The sequence below is a fragment of the Electrophorus electricus genome, chromosome 8, assembly GCF_013358815.1.
Source record: "Electrophorus electricus isolate fEleEle1 chromosome 8, fEleEle1.pri, whole genome shotgun sequence".
Taxonomy (NCBI): Eukaryota; Metazoa; Chordata; class Actinopteri; order Gymnotiformes; family Gymnotidae; genus Electrophorus; species Electrophorus electricus.
In genome coordinates, this window is record NC_049542.1 from 2,513,288 (window position 1) to 2,539,787 (window position 26,500).

General features: G+C 47.5%; 1 protein-coding gene across 22 annotated transcripts in view; it reads right to left on the reverse strand.

The window, feature by feature from the left end:
• Window positions 1-26,500, reverse strand: part of epb41l2 (erythrocyte membrane protein band 4.1 like 2) — a 45,771-nt gene that overhangs the window by 16,953 nt on the left and 2,318 nt on the right. For 17 of the 22 annotated variants that reach the window (XM_035529074.1, XM_035529087.1, XM_035529070.1 and 14 more), the window contains exons 2-8: window positions 11,294-11,430; window positions 10,114-10,425; window positions 9,167-9,304; window positions 3,915-4,019; window positions 2,985-3,027; window positions 1,092-1,167; window positions 452-670 (exon numbers count right to left, since the gene is read on the reverse strand). In XM_035529074.1, coding sequence (XP_035384967.1) covers window positions 452-670; window positions 1,092-1,167; window positions 2,985-3,027; window positions 3,915-4,019; window positions 9,167-9,304; window positions 10,114-10,425; window positions 11,294-11,430 — 1,030 coding nt within the window. Of the gene's footprint in view, window positions 1-451; window positions 671-1,091; window positions 1,168-2,984; window positions 3,028-3,914; window positions 4,020-9,166; window positions 9,305-10,113; window positions 10,426-11,293; window positions 11,455-15,022; window positions 15,103-26,500 lie in introns of those variants that run through there. The other 5 variants (XM_035529073.1, XM_035529090.1, XM_035529091.1 and 2 more) reach the window with 2 other exon arrangements.

The following is a 26,500-nucleotide window of genomic DNA, read 5'->3' on the forward strand; positions in this document are numbered from 1 at the left end:
ACACACACACACACACACACACACACACACACACACACACACACACATACACACACACACACACACACACACATACATACATACACACACACACACAGAGAGAGAGAGAGAAAATCACAGTAGTGCTATTATTCTAGGGACGATGCACTTTTGTTTACAATAAATGAAACCTAATAATCAGGTCTGCAGGCCTTTTGCTGTTGGAAGCTTTAAAACAGCCACTCAGGAGAGCTCCACCCACTGACATGTCTCTGCCTGGGGGGACAGAGCTCATGTAGTTGGGACTGGACGTATTTATATTTGCTAAGCAAACAAGCATTTTGCTTGTGCGAGAAAAAATGTACATGATGGATGACTGGTCTCCATGAGAGTGTTTTAGTCCATGAAGAGAGCATGTGTTTGTGCCTGTGGCTGTGTATATATGTGTGTGGGTGGGGTGGGGGGGGCCTACTTGTGGGATTTGTGCAGCTCCGCCAGCTTCACCTCCAGCTCCTTGGTTTGGGTGGGGGCAAAATGGAATTGGGCGATGTAGTCGGAGCGATGCTGGTCAGGGTCGTAGTCGCCAAGCTCGGCCTGCAAGGTGTAGGAGCCCAGGAGGGCATGGGTCACAAAGGAGCAGGGCAGGCGGCCCAAGGAGATGTCCTGCCTGAGCTGCAGACACAGGAGATACCTGGCCCAGGGGGGAGAGAAACCATAGAGGAAGAGAGGAAGATGGAGAGAATGGGGGGATGGATGAGTTGATATAAAAGGTAGGGGGGTGTGTGTGTGTGTGTGTATGAAGTAGGAGTTGATCTCCACGTGAGCCGGTGATGGACGTGGTATTGATCAGTAAGTGAGGGGCAGGGGATGCATGTGGTGGTCTGTGGATCAGTACATAGCAAACTGCGCCATCTATGGGCCAAAATATGGGCCAAAATATGCACGACAAAAGAAAACCTATGGCTTTCCTCAGGACGAACAAGGACAGGACGTTTTCAAGACAGGACATCATGGCTTTGTGCAGTGTGGTGAAGCAAATGAACCCAATGGCATTTAACTAACGCAGTCACATGAAAAATGTATGGCCGTGAGCTACAAACAAACGCGTGTACCTGGTGATGTCCTCGGTCAGTTGGGAGGGGTCCGGAGGGTAGAACTTCACGCTGAAGGCAAACTGCCACTGAGAGTCTGGAGAGAAAAGAGAAAAGCAGACACGACCATTAAACAGTGAAACACCAAACAGAAAGCAGTGCGGCTGCGCGCCTGCCGTCACGGCATTTGGCAGGCGTGAAGTACAGAGGCGCTTCGGCTTGACGCGCGCCACACACGTGCGGTTCCGATAACCGTGGGGATTTCGCTCCCACGCTGGTTGTACAGAATTAGAAAAGTAATGAAAATGATTTAGGAATGAACGACCTCGCTCTCAACCCCTTTCTCTTCCCCATCTGGTCCGTTACTATGAGACAAACCGAACTGGATCCATCCTGGATTAGCCATTAAATGACCTCACTCCATGCCATATCCCATAATTCCCCTAGCACTGTAAATGACCCCGCACTTGCTGGTGGAGGGAATAGGGTGGAAGCATGACAAACCATGTGACCAGTCACCTAATGTGCATGTGAGGTGCCTGGTCTTCTGAACGAGAGCTCCAAGCTCTGATCTGGGTACAGGGGCAGTCTGCTGGGCTTTCTGACTAGGGCAGGGTCAGCTCTGATCTGGGGACAGGGGCAGGTTCTCCTCCACTGGGCTTGAGGAGGTCATCTCCCCCCACTACCAACCCACACACACAGAGCAGGGGTGCACAATACTGCTAAAATGTGTCCCTTCACAAAACCGCAACTGTGTATCTCTCTCTTTTTGTGCACAAATTCTTTGATTGTGTGTGTGTGAGAAAGATTTGAGAGGAATGTAAAGTAATAAATTACCACAAAAGCCAGAGCTCCCAGACCACCTTAACAGTGGCTATATTGTGGCCAGATCCCGTGGACAGCTTGGGCGACAGAGGGGGGAGGGAGAGAGAGAGAGAGAGAGAGAGAGAGAGAGAGAGAGAGAGAGAGGAAAGGGAGAGAGAGAGAGAAAGAAAGAATGTGTGCGTGCGCGCGCACGTGTGCGACAGAGAGCAGGGACCAAAAAAAAAAAAAAAAAAAAAAAAAAAAAAAAAGTGTGTGTGTGTGCATGCGTGTCAGAGAGCGAAAGAGAGGGAGAGAATGCTAAGGACGTAGAAGAGACAATGTGAGAATGTGACAGTGAGAAATAACGGGAGAACGAAAGAAAAAGAAAGGCATGAAAGACGGGGACAAAAGAGTGGTCTGGAAAAATGTGTGTGGCCCAGCCAACATGCACACTGCTCCAGAAACAGCGCGGGGAGATGGGAAGAGGCATGAGAGAGACAAGGTCACGAGCATTCCACGGGTCTGCCTCAAACGTGCAGCCGTTTTTACGCTTGTGGGTTGTTTTGGTTTCTTTATTTTTAGAGCTGGAACGGTCCGTGCTGAGTGTGAATCACGGGGGAGAGAGCCCACCACCTCTCCTGGTTAACACCGCCGTCCACATCCATGGAACATCGCACAGAAAAGCCCTGCAGCAGCCTGTGGGAGCATGTGTGTGTGTGTGTGTGTGTGTGTGCGTGTCAGATGAAGCAGAGGGGCGTTCCAGCCCTCTGACTGGTGAAGGTTTTACTCTGTCCACGGCTGAGCTTTCACTGGCAAAAAAAAGCGCGCCTTCACTCCTATCAGACAGTGCAGAGAAGGAAACACACACAGTGGAGAAACCTGATCTGAAGGATGACTTCATGACAAGATGATTTTCCCGAGAGCCACTCGGATCTCTCTCTCTCACACACACACACACACATACACATACACAAAAAAGCCCAAAAAATCCAAAAACCTCTTCGATCAAACTAAATGAAATGTACAGCCAGAAGCTCATTCCTTTCCTGTGTGTGCGCATACACACAACTGGGGTGGGGGCAAAATATTGATGAGGGACACAACACTTACTGTGAATCTGGTGCTTGATCTCCTTAGTGGGATCCAGCCAGCACTAGAGAGAGGGGGAGAGAGAGAGTGAGCGAGCGAGAGAGAGAGAGAGATATTAGTTTAACTGCTGGGATAATGGTTAATAAAAATACATTTTACAGTGCTATTACAAGGGTCTCCCAGGGTTCAAACGCCCCTCGACTTGTTCCATGTTCTGAAATGTTTGGGTTGGCCTCTGAGAAGCTGCCAACCAGTGTAACATCGCTCAAATTCCTTCCAAGAGGGACAAAATGTAGTGTCAAAGGTGGAGTGCAGCTCGGGTAACAACACCAAGCCCAAGGTCACGGGTTCGATTCCCTTGAAACACACACTCAACACATAACTCACAATTGTGATAGTGATGTTGAACAAAAGCACCACCCACGTTCTGTAGATGTAAGAGAGAAGGGAGCCACACTCATCCATCACACTCCAAAGCCTGACCACACAGGGCTCAGACAGGAAACAGCACCAACTGATCTCAGATCAGACATGTGTTCAAGTAGACCCATATGAAGACCCATCCCATGCTACAAACTGACCTTAAATCAGTAGAGATTCATTTAGCTTTATGAAGCACCATCAGTTTGCCACTCACTAATGTTCAACATGCGCATGAGCATTTTTAGAATTGTCAAAACCTCCTGGACATCCACCATCCTGCAGAGTTGAGCTCCAACCATGCTCCAACCAAGTTTTGAACTGGTCCAGATATTGCTTACAAAAGCCAGAACAAGGTCTGGATTTAAGAACCAGTATCAAGGTAATAGACCCTAGAACCCCCAACACCTAGACAACATCCCTAAAGCACAAATAACCCCTTTCCTGGTGCACATTCCATGCAGCTGGCCTGTTATGAATGCTACGTGAGTGCTACATGATGGTGCTACACTGCTGACGATGTGTACTCACCCTCTGATCTGTGTTGTCTTTGAAACTCAGGCCAAAGTAATCCTTCTCCAACAGGTTCAGGTGTTCACACACCTTAGAGAACAGGTACTGACCCTTTGCCCGTTTCTGGAGAGAACAACAGAGAACAAGAAAGAGAGAGAGAAGGAAGTTACATGTATAGTATACCTGTAGCCCAGCTGGAGGATATTGTGTGTGTATATATAAAAACCACATATATATATATATATATATACACACACACACACACATATACATACATACATATATATATATATATATATATATATATATATATATATATATATATACACACATACATACATACATACATATATACATATATACATATATACACACATACATACATACATATATATATACACAAACAAACACACCCACCTACCCCTTCATCCCCCCCCCCCCAACCCCACACACGCTAACCACCAATCTACCGTGTGTGTGTGTGTGTGTGTGTGTATGTTTGTCTCTCAGCACTGGGGTCTTGGGTTCGAGTGTATGTGAGTGGAGTAGTTGGCTCCATGGTCTCCAGGCTGACTGGATACTCCAGTTGTCCTACATGTCCAGGGATGGCTGGGGCTCTGTCCTGGTCTTAACCTCGCCCCCTTCCCCTGCACCCACTGCAGTCCCACGGGGGCTACGCCATGCAAATTGGCTACAGCTTTTCATCGGTGTGTGTTTGTAAATACTGATATCTGTCTGAAAAGCATAATTGAGTCTGAGAAAGGATCAATAACTAATAATAATAGGAATAATTGATTATTATAGTAACTAATAATAACAATAATGAGATGCTGTTCAGGTGTATAAAGGTAACTGTGGAACCTCATGATCAGTAGGGGAGTTACAAAAAATACAGCTCAACTTACTTGCCATGTGTGTGTCTTCTAAGGAATGAGGAAGGCAAACTTCGGTTAAAACATTAGACACACAAATGCAGTTATCTGTCTCTTTATCGTGTGTGTGTGTGTGTGTGTGTGTGTGTGTGTGTGTGTGTGTGTGTAAAAGAATTTTAACCTTGAGGACAATACCCCACCCCCAACTGTCCTGTAGAACAATGCTCTGCATTTCTGCTTTATGACACAAAGAGAAAGCACGACTGACACTGGAGAGGAAACAAAACCAGTGACATTCTCCCGACATCAGTCTAAAGGGCAGTAGACGACTGGGGGACGCCGGCGTCCGCCCCCCCCGGCCCGGGAAACTGTGGCTGGTGCAACACCTCATTATCTGGTCTCTACAATAGAGCACTGTCAGTGGTGTCAGCGGGAGAAACGGACAGAGGGGCAGGACCGTGGGCCTGCAGTTGGGTGTGGCTTCAGAAATAGCCAATCGGAGTGAGGGAGGGTGCCAGATTTAGGTCAGTAAATTCTGCTACAGCTATACCAGCAGAGACTTAAAAACCACTTCAGTTACAACTAGTTAACTGCCATTAGGAACGGCTAAATATCTTTTGCTCCTTCACACACACATGTCCAAACAGGTCATTAAACAAGTTTATCTAATGCCATTTTCCAATATAATGCCAATTTACTCACAATACTTTGGTGCCATCATTGGGAAGAGGCTGTGAACTTTGTCTTAGCCTTCACAACCCAGCCCAATCGGTTTAGCTGAGGACATGCGTGCGCACACACACACACACACACACACACACACACACACACACACACACACACACACACACAGACACAATATACTTGAAGCTGCTCACTCATGCTTTTAGAAGAGTACAGTGAGGTGTTGTTTCCATAGTAACCTACTGGGTTCAGCTATCAAAGCTAACGAGTGTAACAGAGGGCGGGTATGCACTTTCACTGGGTTTCTTTAGGTGTGCACTGATTATACACATATTACTACACACAACTCTTCATTCTGAGATCGATAATCTATTACAAAAGGCGTACAACACAGCCACTGAAATGTTCCAGAATGGCACCAGAGCACTATAGCTGTCGCGTTTACACATGTGCATGACGCAGTGTTATTTTAAACATGAGGGGCCAGAGTTAAGAGGCCTCCGGGTCGCCGGCATGCAGGTAGCAATAGTGTGTCGGGTGCAAGGTAGCAGTGCATCTGTTTAAAAACACCCACCCACAGGTCAGACACAGACTGAGACACCGTGCGTAAAAGAAACCAGGGAGTGGTTATGCCCCCAAGCTTGTTAAAGAGGAAGCAGTTAACGAGAGAGAGAGAGACGTTGTTTAACACTGCACTCTCTAAACCGCTTGTGCAACGCTGTATAAATGAGTGTGGGGGGGATGCAGTGGTGTCCACAGTACCACACACACAGGCAGGGACAAGAGAGCAGCATAGTGAGGTTGTGCCAGAAGTCATAGGCAAGCAGCCACCTGGGGTGTGTATGAACATCGAGTACTGCGTGTCACACACACACACACACACACACACACACACACACACAGTAAGGCTTTGTTTGATGTGGACGCCCTGAAAAGCTCAGCGCTCAGAAACGGGGCACACCCACGAACCGAGCCGGGCCGAGCTGACCCAGCCAGACGTCTGGATAATACAGACAGGCATCCGGCACGGATACCCCCGTGAGCCATTACAGTCCCACTGGGGTGGCCCACCACATGGCTGTGCCATTAGAGAACAGCTCCCAGCGCTCACCCACTGGCCCGGGGCCCAGGACAGAATGTGGAGCGGGTCTTTTCCATGGGGAAAGAGAAAAGGTTCACAGCTGGAAACATCGGCTCCACTGTGGCCCCGTAATCTTGCTGGACAAGAACCAACCCAACTGTGAGGAACGAAGGTCATTACAGCGCAGCGTCCTTTACCTATTGTTTACGCCATCACATTGCTTACCTGCTTTCCCGCCATTTACAACTAACAGCATTAAAACCACAGCAAAAGAGCATCAACCAGTGGGCCTGAAAAGTTAAAAATACCCTAAAGGAAAGCAGCTCAACTAGCATGTTGCACCATCTAGTTTGGCCAATTTCTTCCAGCTTCTGCTTCCAGATCAGGGACACCCACTTCCAGATACCCAAGCATGGGACTCGCAAACCAGTGGAAACGCAGCCCTGCTCTTAAAAGGTTCACTAGTTCACAGGACCCAGCACCAACATCATGGTGGTAGAAAAGTGGAAAGGGGGCCTTTACAAAACAAAAGAGAAAAAACACACACGCGCACACCTGCTGTCACCAGGCCTCCCTGTCTGATTACTCCTGCTCACCAATACAGGTGATTTCATATCTAGGTATCGATACACATCATGATATAGCACACTTTCTGTACCTTCAAAGAACAGTTCATAAAATGAACACATGGGAAAACCTACTCATCTGAACTATATACTCAACAAATAAAAAGGTACTTACTCATATATCATTATTTTTCTCTTGTTATTTTCAAACCTTCTGTTTTAGAAGACAGAAAATAACACTTTTCAACTTTAGCTTCAAACAAAATAACTAGAGGCCTGAAATGTGGATATGACCACACAGTCAAAGCCAAACATGTAACGCAACACTAGAACAGATATCTGGATGTCTCTGGCTGGGTGTTTATCCTCGGTCACACCAGTTCTCTGCACACTCCTGATACAGCCGTGACCGTGCCTCACTCAAAGTTGCTCAGATCTTCCCGTGGAAATATATCCGCTCACCTTACGCTGCACTCCAGGGTCACGTGTCTAATAACCATGGCAGGTTTCTCGAATAAACTGCCCATCCAATGTATGTAAAATGTAAAACATGGAACACTCACTTTCATAACAAAAACAACAGATATAATATGAAATATGAAATGTTTTTTTTCTGTCATCGTGCAATGCATCGTCGTCTCACACACCGTACTGCTGACCGTGGCCTCTGCGTGCCTGGGTCAGGGCACTGGCCCAAGATCAACACGAGGCGTGTTCTGGGCATACACACCCAAAGAAAGGCGTTAGAGCTGTCCAAGCCCACAATGTCAACCAGACAGCACAGCCGAGCACACACTCGACTCCAGCGCTCTGCTATAGTGCTTGCGCACACGCACACGCACACACACACACACACACACGCTACTGGCACAGTCACCAAGAAACACATACACAGCCTCAGATGTTAGGCAGTCTAATCACAAGCAAAGGTGACTTCGCTTCCAATTAATACAGAAACACACACTGGAGTCTCCTCCACATGCAAAAAGGCAGCATGCAGGCAGCAAGGAGCTCCAGAACTAGATCATGTCGCGTATCTCCGGCAGCGACAGTGGTTGTTCTCACATGCTCACGAGAGCAACACACCAAAGGCAGCCAAGTCAAGGTTAACGCAAGCCTGGATACCAGCGGCGAGTATGCACACGCACGCATACACACGGACAAACGCGGAGTGAAACCACCACTGTGGAAATGTTCGATTTTGTAAGACCACAGGGGAGACCGTCCACGATTCAAGCACATTTCACAAATATCAACGTGCTTGAGTAAACTCAGTAAACGAAGCCGCGTCAAGAGGAAGCCAGCGGTACGCGGGACAAACCAGCTGCCTGCAAGAGAGACAGGTTAACCAGGACAGCAGCGTCGTTTGACCCTGACCGCGCAGCACTGCTGACGAGCGTGAAACACACCCTAGCAGGCTGCATCACAGAGCCCAATGTCTGAGGGGACTCGAACCGGGGATATCGGACTGGACCACGCAAGACCACAAACCCCAACACCTGCCCGTTATTTGAGACGCACGTCCGACGAAAGCAGTCATTTTGACTTTGCTTGCAGCTGAAGGGTCGGGAGTCGTTTATATTTCCGCGTGAACGTCATTAGACGCAGCTGGTTTTAAGAGAGTACGGGTGTGTGGAGGAGGTGTGGTTAGGTCCAGCAGAGCTGAGCTAACAGCACCTCTCCCGTCCAAGCCACCAAATAATTCTGTGCATTACAACACACAGAAACAATGAGCTGGATAGTAGTGTGACGGTAAACAGGCAGGACTGGGCTGCTCAGACACACGTCTGATGAGAGATGGGAGGCAGGCAGCCACACCCACACACGTGCGCGCACACACTGATCAGTAGAGAAAGAACCACCCCAGCCCCAAACAACTCTCACCAGCTCTTACACACACAGGTCATCCATCATGTGAATTTTCTCTCGTACAAACAAAACTTGTGTGCTTAGCAAATCTAAATTTCTCCAGTCCTGCCTAGATTAGATCTCTCCACTCCACAGGCAGTGCGCACGCACGCACGCACACCCACACACACCCACACACACACACACACACACACCCACCTCCACTTCGCACGGGAACTGAGTGCCGTCTAGCAGGGTCACATGACACACCGTGATCTTCATTTTCTTGCCGAGTTTGAGAGCAGAGGGAACGCCGCTCTCCGGAGCCCACTCTTCTCCTTCCTTCTGCTTCACAGGCTGGAGACAAACAGAGCAGCACAGTCACGAGAGGGAGAGAGAGAAGCAGAGCGTGAAAACATGCAAGAGCAGAAACAACGCTGTGCACGCTCTGTTGGGAGATGTGAATGTGGTGTGGCCCAAAGCTTTTGCACGCACGCACACACACACACACACACACACACACACACACACACACACACACACACATGTTTTCCACTGAAAAGGATGGCTGGGGGATGAAGTCAATGGGTGGGTTTGGAATTAAAATATGGACAAACAAACCAATTGGGGGGAAAAATGCAAAAAGATTTCATGGATTAAATAGGCGAAATATGAGCATTGAACTGTATAGAGTATAGAGGACGCCACCATATATAATTCAGGAGTTCTGAAAAATAAAAACTACTAACTAGCTCCATTGTGGAGACTGAGCCAGTGGGTAAGATTTAGCATTCAGCTGCTTCAAAAAGTAAAACAAACTGTGCTGGCAGGAAGGTTAGAAAAAAGACATAAAAAGATCTTTCCTTGGAAAAAAAAACAAAAAACAAAACAAAACAGGCTGACCTGCAGTCTGTCTGCTAGACCCTTGGAGAAGCAGAAGCCTGGAGCTCGCGCTCTCTCTCATATTGCAGGGCAGTACCAGGAACAAGCACAGTAAATTATAACTAATTACACATAGCCAGGTTGAACAGCTGGAAAACACCGCCCCTGCTAACCTCTAGCCCCTCTCGCAGATGACACGCCCATACAGAACACAGTATATACACATTAGTCTGAGAACCCACAAGTGCTCTGGGACACTTCAAGACCTAGAGACGACCCCTGACCTGCGTCTCCGCGTTGGCGACGGGGCTCTCCTCCTCTCCGCTCTGCACCTCCTGCGCTCCCCCCGTTGGCTGGACAGCAGTGCCTTCGCCTTTTGGCCCCTCCTCTTCCTGTCCGTCCTCTAGCTCCTCCTGCGTCGGCGGCTGAGTGGGCGTGTCGGTGGGGGCGTGGCCGTCCCTGGGCTCCGCCTGGCTATTGGACTTCTGCCGTTTAAGCCATGGGGGCAGGAAGCGAGAGATGCCCTTTTCTTTCTTCTGCCCGTCGGGCGAGGGCGTACTCAGAGGGTCAGATGGGGCAGGCTCTGCCTCCGCGTTCTAGAACCGCCCCCAGGGAGGAAACATGTCAGTACTGCAGAGGGAGCAGTGGCCTGCAAAACCTGTTCCAGGGTGCACTCACGCAAGCAACTGACGGATATCACAAACACAAAAGCAATCAAAGTACGATCGATGGACGCTCACATGGAGGTTATATTTCCAGCTAACGTTATTGAGCGGCAGGGGTACCTAGTAACAAAACAGGCATAGCCATCTTACAGTTGTCCAAATAATGGTAATAAAACACAAAATGTTTGCACAAACCTGTCCCCTTGCAACTGGAACATCCAATGGTGTCCTGCTCACTAATTTCACCCTCACTACTATCACGAGTGACTAAGCATTAAGGCTTTTGCAGACTTTGCTTAGTGCACTTCCACCACCAAATCTAAATTGGGTGAATGTTGGGAAACCTGATTCCTGGCCACATGTTGATGTTTAGGAATCACTAGATCTCTGGTCATCTGGATGGATCGTTGTCAAGTCCAACTGTCTTTCATTTTAAGCAGATTATGGCTTGTACTGGTCCTGGTTTTGCTCCTTGGTACGACCGAGGGGGCGTGTTCTGACTGAAAAGCAACATCCGCGCAGTCCCTCTATAGATGCAACAGAGCTCCCAGTGACCTGCCTACTACAGTAGCATTCTAAATAGATGCCACATTGGTAATAATCACTTATTTACTTCCTTTTTTTTTTTTTAAATGCCACAAAGGGACTGGGCTCCACATTAAATAAGTATTGGGACGCAGGTGCTCTAAAATACGAGTAGTACAGGATCTTGTTCCGGAAAGATCTGATCCCAAATCAAGGACCGCTGCGGCCCCTCTCTGCCTGAGAACGTAGCCGCTGTGGCGTGTGGCGTTCTTACCTCTGCGTTGTCGGGGGCAGGCTGGGGCTCGGCGTCCCCGTTGGGTGCACTCTCGCTGGGATTGGTCTGCTGCTCGGCCTCCTGCTCCTCTGGAGACTTCTCCGGCTCCTTCTTCACTTCCGGCTCTGATCCCACCTCTGTCGTCATGACACCCAGTCACGCTAGGCCGGTGGGGGGGATGAAACAGAGGGGTCATCTTGAAACACAAATCTGTTAGCTATACTCAAATGTCACACAAGAACAAGCCATGAAGAAGGTTTTCCAACAGTGATATACTGGCCACATCCCGCCCGAGCGATCAGAGAATTTGGTCTACATCAACGATGATATTTCTGTGCTTCCCAAACTGTGATATAAAAAACCTTTCACCTTCAGTTTGAGACAGGGTATTCAGAGGGCATGCGCACTTAACAAATGCGCACACATGTACGCACACCCATAATCACCCAGGAGCGTTTGAAGATTTGTACAGCAACACCACACACAGAGTACACCAAACACAACCCCGCCAATACCATACACCAACACCACGCTAACAAGTACAGTGTGCGACAAGACTATCTGTATTACTAACACACAAGGGAGTGTCCCTTTGGCTGATCTGGTCAGTCTGCCTAAGGGAAGGTCTCAGGACAGACGCTCAGCTGTGCTTGGGCTGGTGGCTTCTCTGTGCGCACCTCAGGTGAGACAGGGGGCATTATGGGATGGTTTCTAGTAAGTGTAAATAGTGAGAGAGTGAGGTTCTTTTTAGTAATGTAAACTGTAGAGGTCTAATGTATTACATCGGTCTGAATGCAAGACCGATGGGGACACGTGGAGGTCAAAAAGCTGCCTGCATGGTGCCAAACAGCATGGACGAGACAGTTTCACAACCCTTAGGCCAAGAGCTTTAAGACAAATAGCAGACATCTCATGTACACCCATACACACAGTGAGACCAACACCCCCTGTTCCAAAGCTATTTCTGCATGATTGCAATATAAGATGAGATTCCGTGGGAAGTTTGAGCCATGAAGGAGTGAGGCAGTACAGAAGAGACAGGGACATGTTTCAAATGCCTTTAACAACCCAGGTCAGCACAGTTATAATCCACGCAGATTAGCCCCAACAGATCAGAATGACGGGGCGCTGTGGAGAATAAATAGAAAGGAAGAGAGAGTCGGGGGGGGGTTGGATAAGCTTGTCACTAATGTTTAGCTGGGTCATCAGGATAGGCAATATGCCACATGCGCATATCTGAAGCATCATGTCCAATAACTCACTGAGCCACTGACACCTACAACTAAACCATGGGCACTGTGGGACCCAGCACACTAATGAAAATACAATATAAGACAGAAATGACCCCAAAGAGACAGACAGCTGTGTGGTTATCTGAAAGAGAGAGAAAGAGAGCGAGCACAACAGAAAAAGTGAGTGAGAGAGAAATGCTTGGCTGAGGTAAGCAATCAGACAGTGTTGTTCCACGGGACACCAAACAGCACCTCTCCCCCAACACTGGGAGCGCTCCATTTGGGCTGCAGTGACTGTGCAGAAAGACTGAGAGACCGACCAAGAGCCTTTCCCCACTTTTCCAGAGGAAGAGCAGCATAATAAAGCCCCAGCTGTGTTACAGCACAAGGAACGCAGGAAATAAGTAAACTCTGTGTGTGTGTGTGTGTGTTTCACTGAAAGGATATGCAAGAGAGACCAGATGTCTGATTTCATAGTAATCTTTCTCTCTCCCTCGCACACATGGTACAAGTCCCCAAAACACAGAGCCAGCAGACACAACCTGAGAATCAACATGAGCTGTCTAAACCAACCAATGCCTCACACACACAGCCCCTCCTCTCTCTCCCCCTTTATTACTAATTAATTAATTAATTAAATATTATATACATATACACACACACACACACACACACACACACACACACACACACACACACACACACACACACACACACACACACACACACACACACACACACACACACGTGTGTGCATGTAAACACAGAAGTAGAATTTTGCTTGCACAGCTGATAAACAACCTCTGTCCAAAAGCATTTCGCTGCAATTCTGACTCTCTCAACATCTTTTGCTACAGTACACTGTAGTTTCTCACCTATTCCGGGACATCTGTGCATGTCTCATTGAAATGCATGGGTTTGTTTTTTTTAATGGACAACAGCCCAAACTCTAACCCTTCAGCATGTCCGATCGGGCCTACGTGGAGTCATGCAGGTCCCTGTGCATGTGAGCGTGTGTGGACCCAGTCCGCAGCAGGGCAGGCCAGGTGTTCTCCAACGTCACTACAGTAAACAAACCTTCCCAACATTCCACCCCAGGGATGTTACTGCTGAATGGTTTACTGCAGCCTCTCCTTTACATGAAGCATCAAAGCCGACTGATCGATTATTTGTTGATTAATGTGTATGCATAATCGATTTGTTGGGTTTTTTTGCAGCTATATTCAGGTAAAAAACGAAACAAAAAAAAAAAAAAAATTATGTCCTCTCTCTGACCCTGTTTTTTCTGACTGCTGAGAGTAGGAAGTGCTTGTGTGTGTGCGCGCGTGCGATGAGCAAGTGGTGCTGGGTAGACATTGTGCTGCTCAATATCATGTGACCCTTTATGACTAGAGTTATACAAACAGCCAGAGCAGCTGGTGACAGCATCTAAACCATGGTGTTTGGTTGGTACACACACACACACACACACACACACACACACACACACACACACACACACACACACACACACACACACACACACGAATGACCAGGACTGATTAGATACAACAAATACTGAAAAAGCTCCCAGCCAGAACAGGCATCGGTCTGAGCAACATGACCAAAGCCACATCAAAAGTCCGCAGCTGCACACTTCCCAGGTTCCCCCTCGTGTCCAGACCCGTGCAAAACCGCGCCGCACAACGTGTGTTGGGCCCCTGCGCCGGGGGGTGGGGGTGGCTTGAATCATAGCCTGCGGTTCCCCTGCGTGCTACATCCAACCCCACAACAGGGTCTTTTTATTAAAGCTGGAAATCCCTGCACACGCAAGCAGCAATTCAGAAATACAGAGGTTTTGATTGCAAACAAAATAACTTTGTGCAAAGTAAGGAGAGTGAAAGTGTGTGTGTTTCATAGTAAGGCTTAGTCATAGTGAAGGTTTTAAAAGAAGTCCGGATTACAGGTTGGGTGTATCCGAGCATGCCTTTCTGCTCTAGCCTTTGAAATATTGAGGGCTGGTATTATTAAAAGTGGGTTTAGCATATGTGCCAGCTTCCGCAGTCAAAGACTTCCATAAGTGGTATCCATGTGCTTCAGAGCTATTAACCACCACCATCCTCCTCTCTACACACACACACAAAGGCAGCAACATGAGGGCTTGCGTTCCATACAGCACACTGCGGCTCCTGTCTCTGCGCGCGCACCCCCCCCCCGGACTATTATTACTCTCTACTGCATTAGATCCCATCTGCACATGCTATACTCGCATACAGCATACACACACCTGCAGACTGCTGTTCCACGCACTACAGTGCTACACCCCCTGCAGACTGCTGTTCCACTCACTACTGTGCTACACCCCTTCTGCACACACTTCACACTACCTGCTACCTATACACTGCACATTGCAACACAATACATTCACAGGCTGAAACAAGTCAACACACACACACACACACACACACACACACACACACACACACACACACACACAGAGGGAGTAAAGTGCACGTACCATCCTCCTTAGTCACTGCTTTACTGCCTTTCACACAAGCCAGTGCCTCTCTCCTCTCTCCCACTCCCTCTCACTCTCACTCTCTCCCCCTCTCTCATTGCCCCCCTTCCCTCCCTCAAATGCTGGAGGAGTGAGAGAATGATGGGGGATGAGAGAGAGAGAGAGAGAGAGAGAGAGAGAGAGAAAGGCCACACCCTTGCAGGAGAGGAGCGATGGAGGAGAGGGGCGAGGAGAGGAGAATTTAATCAGAATCTCACAGGGTCAACCTGCAGTAGCCATTAGAGGACAAGCATTTCAGGGCTTTACATCACAGCCCCCCACTAAGATGGCCCCTCCTACAGCCCCGCGTGTACACAAGCGTAAACACTCTAAACCTCAGAACATCAGCAGCTGTCAACAAGCCCCGCCCACCTCCAGAAACTCCTCCCCTTGTCCCAGCGATTCTTGGCAACCCCAAGACAGAGGTCATTATTCTGACTGCTACAGGGGTCCAATAATTACTACTACGATGTTATAACCAACTCCTATGCAGGCTACAGGGATGTCTGTGAACTCCTACACAGGGTACGGGTCCCATTTGTGGGGGGGGCCATTCCATGTCGACGGCAGTCTTGACGGACACTTATTTGTCACATACATAGTCATACACAGTATAACTCGCAGTGAAATGGTTTGAGTGCTGTCCAAACTGAGGAAAAAAACAGGGGTGTATAGGGAAATATATATATCTATATATATACAAAATATATTAACAATGTATGTACAATATATATATGGATATGTATAAATGTATGTACACAATGTACAGTTCCAGGTAATGGAACTGGTAATGGTAATGGCCTTTTGGTGTCTCATCACTGTTGTTGGAGTCTGAGTCACACTGTGGCAGCAGGTGCTTTTCTGAGATTCGTCCTTGTAAAAGGAAGCTTTCCTTCATTCTCACGCCCTGTTATGTTTATGAATTATTTATACAGTAAAGCCTAACGCCAACATGTGTTGCGATTACAGTTCCAGCTTACAATTGCATATTTACAGTTACATGGTGGTGGTGGTCCCCACAGTTTATCAGTTGCCCTGATTCAGGGCCCGAATGGCCTGTGGGAAGAAGCTCCTCTTCAGTCTCTCTGTCTTGGTCATCAGGGAGCGAAAGCACTTCCCTGACCTCAACAGAGAAGAGCCTGTTGTTGGGATGGGTGGGGTCCTTCACAATCCTCCTGGCCTTGGTCTGGCACCGCTTGTAATAGATGCTCTGCAGGTCAGGAAGTTCCCTATGAGTGATGCACTCTGCTGAACGTACCACCCTCTGAAGTGCTTGTCTGTCATGCTTGGTGCTGTTCCCAAACCAGACTGTGATGTTCCCCATGAGGATGCTCTCGATAGTGCAGGTGTAGAAGTTCCGCAGTACCTTGGAGGGCAGTCTGAAGTCTCTTAGGCGTCTGAGGTGGTAAAGACGCTGACGAGCCTTCTTTGCCAGAGAGTTGGTGTGGCGGGACCAGGACAGGTCCTGCGAGATCTGAACACCAAGGTACCTGAAATTATCTACTCTCTCCACCGTGGTTCCACTGATCCTCACAGGTTGGTAGTGCCGCGCCTGCTTCTTGCTGCAGTCCACAATCAGCTCCTTTGTCTTGCTAACGTTTAGGAGGAGATTATTTCCCTGGCACCAGTTTTCCAGGTGTTTAATCTCCTCCTGGTAGGCCCTCTCATCGTTGTCCGAGATCAGGCACATGACGACGGTATCGTCAGCAAACTTGACAATGATGGTGGAGCTGGAAGTGGCTGTGCAGTCGTAGGTGTACAGTGAGTAGAGCAGGGGGCTTAGGACACAACCCTGAGGAGCTCCAGTGCTGAGGGTGAGGGTGGATGAGACACTTGTGCCCACCCGTACTGATTGTGGTCTGTCTGTTAGGAAGTTGGAGATCCAGTCACACAGGGATGTATGCAGTCCTAGATCCTCCAACTTAGTAGTGAGTAGGGAGGGGATGATGGTGTTAAATGCTGAACTGGGCAGAGCTTGCAGACAACGAGGATGTGCAAAATGAGATGCCACTCCTTTCCCCACAGACTGCGCATCTCCACTGATTAATGTCAGAAAATAAACCAACTGCCCCAAAAAACATGAAGAGGTGAGAGTGAACAAGCCCTTTGGAGAATGAAGGACACAGAGAGGTGGTGGTTTGTGCACATGTTTGTGGAGGTGGGGGGTGTGTGGAGCATTATCCAGCCTGCTGTCCAGCGTGTGCTAAACAAGCCTGTCGGGGTCATGACACTACCTGAATGAATATAGCATACTGTAGGCCTAAATCATTTGCACAGAAAACAAAGAAATCCAATCTCACTGGTAACCGCAACACATATGTTGGCGTTAGGCTTTACTGTATAAATAATTCATAAACATAACAGGTCGTGAGAATAAAGGAAAGCTTCCCGTTACAAGGACGAATCTCAGAAAAGCACCTGCTGCCACAGTGTGACTGAGACTCCAACAACAGTGATGAGACACCAAAAGGCCATTACCATTACCAGTTCCATTACCTGGAACTGTACATTGTGTACATACATTTATACATATCCATATATACATTGTATGTTGTGTATATAAACATACTATACATATATTGTACATACAATGTCAATATATTTTGTGTATATATTTCCCTATACACCCGTTTTGTTTCTCCTCAGTTTGGACAGAGCACTCTCAAACCATTTCACTGCGAGTTATACTGTGTATGACTATGTATATGACAAATAAACCAAACTTGAAACTATATTAGCATGTTTGATTTATTGATTGATTGGAATCAGTCAAAACCACTAGATCCCACTCAAAACCCTCTGGTGAGTGTGAATATCTGTATGGTGTGCCACTGTATTCATTTGGTTTTCTCTTCTCTGAAATTTACCATCCGATCGCGTCCTTTGTGTTTGAACCTCAGAGCTTCAGGGTGCATGGTTACCTAAGGTGACAGGTTTCCAAGGGGTACAGCTGTAGTTTGAGTGATGTGACCACAGCACTGATGTAAAAGGAAGGGTCAACACTGAGGCCTTAAACACACGTGCATACAGACACCTGCGCGCTCGACCGATATGGGTTTGTTAAGAGCTGATGTCCAGCAACTGAAGGCCATTACATCTAAGGCCGATATCTCAACTGATAAAATAATTACTCTTCCACCACCTTCCAAGTGACTAGAGGAGACAATGTGACAGAGCAGAGACTCTGTCCCTCAGAGCTAAGACGATTATTCCACAAATACAAATTGTAGATTAGGCCATAAATTCGCGCCCCAAGATGTTGTTGGCAAGATATGAACATGAACGCCAACAAGTTAAAGCTCCTATTAGCAAACGCAACTGCCAACTTGCGCAGGTTATTTTAGAACTATGAAATGGACCGCTTATGATAACAGGTTGTTGAGCTGAGCCCTGTGAGCTAGCGTATCTGGTTAAACGCTTGCCAGCATTGGGAATTGTAAACAACATATTCCCATCTTCTCACTAAATGAATCAGTCCAATCACACAGACAGTAAACACCGTATATGTTATTAATAGCAACCATTTAAATATATTATCCTGTGCTTCAAAAGATTTAAATTAAAAGTTATCATTTTCTCTCAGGGAACATTACGTCCAGCATTGGCATGCACGGTTTCACAGCACTCACTGACGTCTGCCCGTAGAATGGTGACGAGGACACAAGGGGGCGCTCTAACCGCTCCACAGCATCCAGACTGACAGAGATGCCTGCCTTGTGCCTGCAGGCTTTTTTGGATTATCAGCCTTGTGAGTGCAGGCATCGGATGATGGCGTTAGTCAGCCCAATTAATGGGCCGCTAACACACACAGGTCTGTAAGTTGGAAGCTGCTGAATGCCTAGTGGGGCAGTACTAATGGGCCTCATTAAGCAGACTAGGCCAAAGCTTGAACACCCTTAGCTAAAACCACACACACACACACACACACACACACACACACACACACACACCCCTACCTTTCTCCATTGCTCTGATGGAATACAGCAAACAAAACACCAGACGCCCTGAGAAAAATTAACTCAGTATCTCCATATCACTAAAGGTAGCTGATACAGCCCAAAATGCTCCAGGAGACAATACCAGGCTGCGTTATCTTCATTCCACATCAACCGTTTCAGAGAGCACGGGGCAGATAAATATGTTTAGACTCAACCAGGATCACAACAAAGCTTCCTTCCGGAACTTTGCGCGTGGCACACAGACGCATGCAAAAGCTCCTTCGGTATTCCTCTATAAACACTGCTATACCACCCAGGAAGGGTTAAACTGTCCATAGGGTCTGTGTGTGTGGGGGGGGGATCAGACAAGAGTGAAGCGGTCCAGTGTAGGGGCAAAGCTTTTGAGCCCACTGAAGGTGAACAGAGCCCCAGCCACACCTGCAAGCTCACGCTCTTCTCCCAAGACCAACCGCGCTGGCCCTGATCAGCTTGTGTGCTCCATCAACCACCATGTCTCTTTCTTCCTTTCATTTCTTTTTGCCCTCATTTCATTCTCTCTCTCCTCCCCAAGAGGTTTATTTTAAGACGCCATCTGCCATCGGATGGTGTGGCATTTTCTGGTCCTGTCACGATGAAACCGTCCCCTGTGCCATAGCCACGAACTCTTAGTGTTCAACATTAAGCACGTTTACCGTCCCAGTTTCAACAGTTACGTGTGTGCGTGTTCTGCACCTTCCACCTCTGTGTGTAACACACACACAGCTGAGCGAGGAAGGGTTCTTACAGAACCCCCCCAGCAGCTTAACCCCTGTGTTGAGTACATCACCATCCCAAATGCCAGCCAATCACATTCCCAACACTGACATGCCAACACCACCACCTTTTCTCAATGTAATCACAAAACAGGTTAGCTGTAAACTTGTGTAACTTACTAAGAGGCAGGGAAGTATGTGTGCGTGCATGTGTGTGATCATGTGTGTCCCTGTTTTGGGCTTGACAGTCAATTGAGATGACATCATATGCCGCTCCACCCTAGTGGACTCAGAACCAGTCCCCCACCCAAAAGAGAAAAACACATCTGGGCTCCATGGAGTCATTCTGACCAGATCCAACTACGCCCCCCATCAGAGCCTAGATGCAACCCAGCCTCAGGGTTCAGCTGACACCCACTCACACATAGTGCTTAAACAGTACTGTAACGTGGTGGCCAGTGTGCACGACAGCATAACCAGCGTCTAATCCACGTCAACCACGTACACCAACAGGTATGAGATTATGGTTAGCCAACATAGACCATTAACCCTTTAGCTCAAACATGAGATTAAGGGATTATGTGCTGCAAGTGCAGACCCAGCATGTGCTGTCACACCATGGTGCTCGGACAGAACTGTTTACTCAGCCAGAATAATGAAGACATACAGAGACGATTCAACCCACCATACTCCCTTCTCTGTGATGCACACACTTCAATCCCTGACATCTGCTATGGATATGAAGTTTCACAATATACTACAATACATCCTATGGAATAATATTCATGTTTTGTATACGAATGTCTGAATGTAACCACGTGAAATAGAAGTTTATCAAATTAAATGATTTATTCTTAACACCATAAAAAAGACAGGAAGTGAACATAGTGAAGCTAAACAAAGCTTAAAATACTTCTGAATATATTCAAATGCATAAAGCCCATACACAGGGGTGGTGGTGAAGTCGTGCCCACAGGCAGGCACTGAGAGAGCTTGTTATCCCTCACGTGCCCACAGGAGGGCAGAGTGGCAGCTGTGGGATACAGAGCTGGGCTCCAGCTCAAAATAACAGTTAAACAAGATGGAGTCACAGGGAAAACCATTACACAAAAATGTGTGCGCGTGTCTCTTTCTCTCTGCAGAAGAAAACGTGACTGCCCAAAGGCCACGCTGCCCAGATTTTCTTCCCCAGGCAAACGTTCCACAACCCCAATGCCACAATGGGTTTGGATGTGCAACACAAGCCATTCAGTGCAGCCCCTAGTGCCCCAGCAAACTCCCTCATCGAGCCTAGAGGAACAAGGTTTATCGCTACACAGGTGAGCACGCAGCATAGCAACAGGTCTCTAGGGTTGACCGTGCTTTACACCAAGTGAACTCATATGGCACTCCAAATCTCCTTTTCAAAACAGGAAGACTTGGTGGTGGTAAATCTTATGGCCGGTAGGCATGGCAGATATGTCTTTTAAGCTCCCATTAGCTGACTGAACAGTACAACTCCATGAAAATTCTCAGCATTAAACACTGAGCTCTAGAAGTACATAAAATCTCCACAACTGAAAAGCAAAACAAGAACCGAAAAACTCTGCACCACAAGTTGTTTAATAATGGTTATGAAATTTATTCACAAAATAATTTGGGTATAGGTGTTGAATGTCTTATGCACGCGCGCACACACAATATTTTCCCACAGAATCTTCAGGACTTCCAAGCCTCAGCAATGTCCCCTTAAAAGCCCACGATCTCTCCCCCTTAACCCCGCTCTCCCATGGGAGATGGGGATCAGGAAGTCCGACATACTGACTGCCCAGCCGCTCTCATCGGAGCCGGGCCATTTCTTCTCTCTCGTCAGCAGAGGTGATTGCATAAGCTCTCTCCTGCTTTCTTTGTGATAGTGGATAGACCCATATCAACACTGCCACCCAGCGAAGTGATGCTACTATTGTCCACAAGACCCCCCGACCCATCACACACAGCAGCTCGGAGTAGCAACTACACCGAGCAGCTCTTCTCACCACTGTGACAACAGCATGTCCATCTGGCCCCAAACACGTCATCACATTATGACCCAAGGCTAGCAGGACTCAGACTAGCTTGAAATGCATAAACCAGCCCCATGTAGATCCTTACCCTTTTGTTTCTGATGGGCCCAGACCAGAGAGACCATGCTTGCAGGGTAACCTCAGAAACATATTCCAGTCAGTCAAGGCCTTTAGTAGCTCTTGAACTTCACAGCCAGTTCTCCACAAACATACGCACAGCATCCCGACTGAACAGGTCAGGTCAACGGCTAGGTGAAGGTGAAGCCCGGTACACACTGGCCAATAAAAACAAGCAGATACGACTGGCGCACTAATACACTTGGGCACCCCGCTGGCATCGTCGAGACAGCCAGAGACAACATGAGCGATTAGCATTCACCGGTGCCCACAAACCTCTTTTGAAGTCCCCTTTAGCTGCCTATAGAAAACGCCTTTGGGAAGCCTTGGGTGGAAACCAAGCTCTCTCTCTCTCTGTCTCCCTCACACAGACACAACTGAAGCACAAGAGAAGCTGGGATGTACGCGTAGTCATATCCGCCTGTCCGTCCGTCCGTAAGGCTCATCCAAGTGAGAGCACCGCACTTTTTCAGTGTCGGCCCTTCGTTTGCGAGGAAGCGTGCATTGATGCACCGTGATGCGATTCATCGCGATGCAGCAACTGACGACACACATCCTGGCGACGAACGAAATCACGTTGTTTGTTATGCACCTGACCTACAACAAAGCTCTTACAATAGCACATTATAAATGCGCCTTGATTTTTTTTGTATCTTCTTTTAATTGCAGGGGGAGTCAAAATTCTTATTTAATACTTGCACAGTATTTTGCATTGTTTGTGCTCCAGGAATGCTTGTTTACAATAGGCAGGGGTAGCTTAGCAATTAAGATACTGGACCAGTAATCAGAAGATTAACCAGTTCAAGCCCCACCATTGCCAAGAGGGCCCCTGAGCAAGACCCTTAAACCTCAATTGCTCAAATTGTACTTGGTCAAAATTGTAAGTTGCTTTGCATGACTGTCTGCTAAATGCCATAAATGTTTACAGTACATTTTGTTTACAATTATAAACATCTGCATCTTCTAATTTCTTTTAATTACAGAGGACTAAAGATTCTTTTTAGTTTAAAAAAAAATTGGCATTGGTTCTACACAAGAAATAAATGTTTTATTTTTCTTCAATTATATACTTAAACATCATGAGAAAATTAAATCGTGAATCCAGTATCGTATTGAGTCATGAGTAGAGTGCATCGTTCCACCCCAATTAGCGAAAGTGTCCCGTAGGCTGGTTCTAGGGAATGATGGCTCACCTCCTCTTTTCTGTCCATCGACAGCACTGCAGGCCAACCCCGGGCATCTGCCAGCTCAAGCGTACAAAACCCAACTTCCTCCGAGGATGTTAAGGAACTGTGTGCAGTGTGAGAAAACAACAACCCGTGACTCCTGAATTTACGTTGTGGAGAGAACACACACTCTCCCAGCCATGCCCGGCAGGAGATACTATCTAAAAAGTGGTCACCAAGAGGGTTACCGGTGCTTCCTGGGAGGATTCCAACCTCACAAGCCAAGTCTGCCAAAAGTTCTCCGTGTATCGCTCCTGCCACCTGTGTATCGCAGCTGGGCTGAGCGCATGAGCGCAGCCCCGAACGCGGCGCTTCCGCGGCTGGGTTATTAACAGGACCACACCGGCATGGCCGCACAGAGGGCGAATTGGAGCCCAGCACTGAGGGAGCAGTTACGCCTTAACTCGGGGCGATTCGGAGGGGGGAGGGGGAACGGCCTTAAGCCACTAAATCGGACCCTGACAGATAAGCCTTTTTTAACCATGTTTGAGAAAAGGCCCATTTGAAAGAAAGGTGTGTACTCCGACATGGCAGGCCAGTATACCCCCGCCCCCCGCCAGGCCCTCTCACCAGACCAGCAGAACATTGAGTTAGCTATAAACGTCAATCAGTTGGCTCAGCACTGCTAACCCCATTAACTTTGTCTGTAGGGACACAGTGAGACAGAGAGAGAAAGAGAGAGAGACACTGGGGAATATGAGATGCCTAGCTTGAAGGGGCAATAAAAAAAAAAAAGACTATATAAAAAAAAGGGATCAAGTTCCAACTGTTTCACATTTTAAAGCCACTGCACAGGTTCAGAAAGGAATCCAGTTCCAGCTGCGAGTCGTTTCTAGTCCCTGCGTGGACTGTTATCTGTGATCCAGCCCACAAACATGAGTGATGCATAAGCAGTGGGTGGAAAACATTCATCAATCAAAAATTCAACAGCCAATGTGGCTTCCAGGCTTAAACCACGAGACACGACCAGGACCCATTCTCTAAAAGCATTACTGCGCTGGGGTCAGTTAAAGCACAGTAAGAACTAAGACTCGCCCTACCACTCCACAGCATGTCTCAGCCCGAGAGGGGAGGAGAAACCGAGAGGGAAAAACTAAAGATGGTAAAGAAAACAGAACTGGTTTTGATTCGTGTATAGGTCTCCTGTAGTTAGACATAATTTTGTTTAACAAAGTCGGGTTCAGACACAAACACACTGCTGCAATTATGTCTAACTTGTCATTTATGCCAACAAGATTTTTTTTTAACTCATGACAACAATAATTAGAATTCCAAGAGGACAACTTGATTATTTTATCTAACATTTAACATCTATACAAGTTCTCTGTGTTCAACAAAACCAAAATACTGCCAGAGGCATGCTGACGCCCAAGCTCATCCATTTTTCACTCACTATTGGATAGTAGGTCACATGTACCAGAGAGAGTAGATGACGCGTTCCAGTTTTTTTTTCCATGCACATGGATCCCAGTTTTCGCCACTTTATAATATTTTCAAGTGGCACTTTTAAAAAAATATGGGCTGTGTATGTAGTTAATTAGTTGGTGATTTATTTGTATGACCAATAATTGAATACATTGTCCCCTCACTTCATCCTGTTAGAAAACATGTCATATGGAGGCACACACATGCATGCACACAATCCCCCCCCCCCAATCATCATCATCATCATCAACTGCCATTTCCAGATTTAATATTAGGAGTTCTGTAAAATTCTAATGCATTCAGCATCTATAGATTCTTTCCCTTCCATCCTCATGCAAGATTGCTAGAACACACACAGAATGACATCTTACTGGATTATAGAAACAAACAGACGCACGCAGACAGACAAACGCTCCATGCTTTCACAGGATATCGAGTGCTCCGAGCCCATGGGACTGACAGCACAGGGGCAGTGGCCGCAACAACTACCCACCAGCACACAGTAAAGCGCAGGGTTCAAGGTGCAGATTCAACCGCAGAAATCCCCGCTCGCTGGCAACAAAGGCGCCGTTTATAAGAGAACGCTGTTAATAATTGATGGCGAGCTTTCACTGGGGACGCGCGGGCGGACTCGTGTTTAAATAACGCCGCCGTTCCGAAAGCGGCTGTCTTTATCTCGCTCGTTATCGCCCCGTCGGAGAGCGCCAGATGGAGATGGAGTGAGGTGTGAGGAAAGCCTTCCCGCCGCGCTGGACGTGAAGCGAACACGGAGGCAGAACTGACGTGCGGAGGCACGCGGCAGGATCCGTCGCAGAGTGCTCGAGGGGACACTCACTCGGATCATCTCAGCGATGACCGAGTTACGGGTGCCTTCGGAAGATCCAGGCCAACATTAAAGTGCCGTTATAGCGCCAAGACACAACATTTATATTTGAAAACTAATTGCTTATAAAACTTGACTTGAAGTTTAATATTAAATACAGCCACCAGTCTCAGTCTCCTTAGTGTCAAGTTCAGCCCTCATGCTGACCACAGCCAAACTAACGGAGCCCTCATTACTGCTGACAGCACTAAACACGGCCAAATACAGCCAATATTCATTATTAAACATCAAGGCCTGCCTGACACAGGTAGCACAGCCATCCTACTGCGACCGTCACACACAACCTGCGCCGTGTTTGCGTGTTACTGCAGTCAGATAAGTGGGACGAGGGGGCATTTACGCAGAGGCGAGAGACGTTTATTGCCTGACGTTCTCTGCTTTACAAAGCAGCTCTTTGAATTAAAAGGTCCCTGTAACAGCTGTCACTCAGTAAGCAAAATGGCCATGTACGTTTATCGTATTCAAAAACAATTTTGTGCATGGCTTCCAACCTACCCAACTTAAAAGATGTAGCTATACATTGCTAAAAAAAAAAAAAAAAAAAAAAAAAAAAAAAAATGCAAAGTTAACACATGAAACCACTTATTGCCACCACCGTTTGTTTGAGCGGCGTACAAGTCGACAGAAGGAACGGGATGCAACGTCGGGCAGGCGTTGCGACCTGCTCCGCTAGACCGGCGACTTGCCCGGGCTGCAGAAATCCGTGCGCGAGATTGCGGCTAACAGCTAAGACAATGGCCTGAAAAGATGGCGCCGATTGCTAGCTCCTTTTCGAGTGGACATCTCTAGCTAGGCAACACCTCCGGCTAGCTAGCGACTGACTTCAGAACAGCTGTTTTCAACTCGACTATTATTACACTGGACTGCGAGATGGCGAACGCTAGGCAGCGGTGCGAGGGTGGCGCAGCTAAACGCGACGCGCAGCCAGGAAATGCACGGAGTTTTAATCTTAATGCATGAGACGGAATAGCCTTTTTTGTAAATTGACAATTATTTTTATCGTATTTGGTAACTGTTAGCTAAAAGCGTAAACGGAAAATCAAACATCTGTTTAGC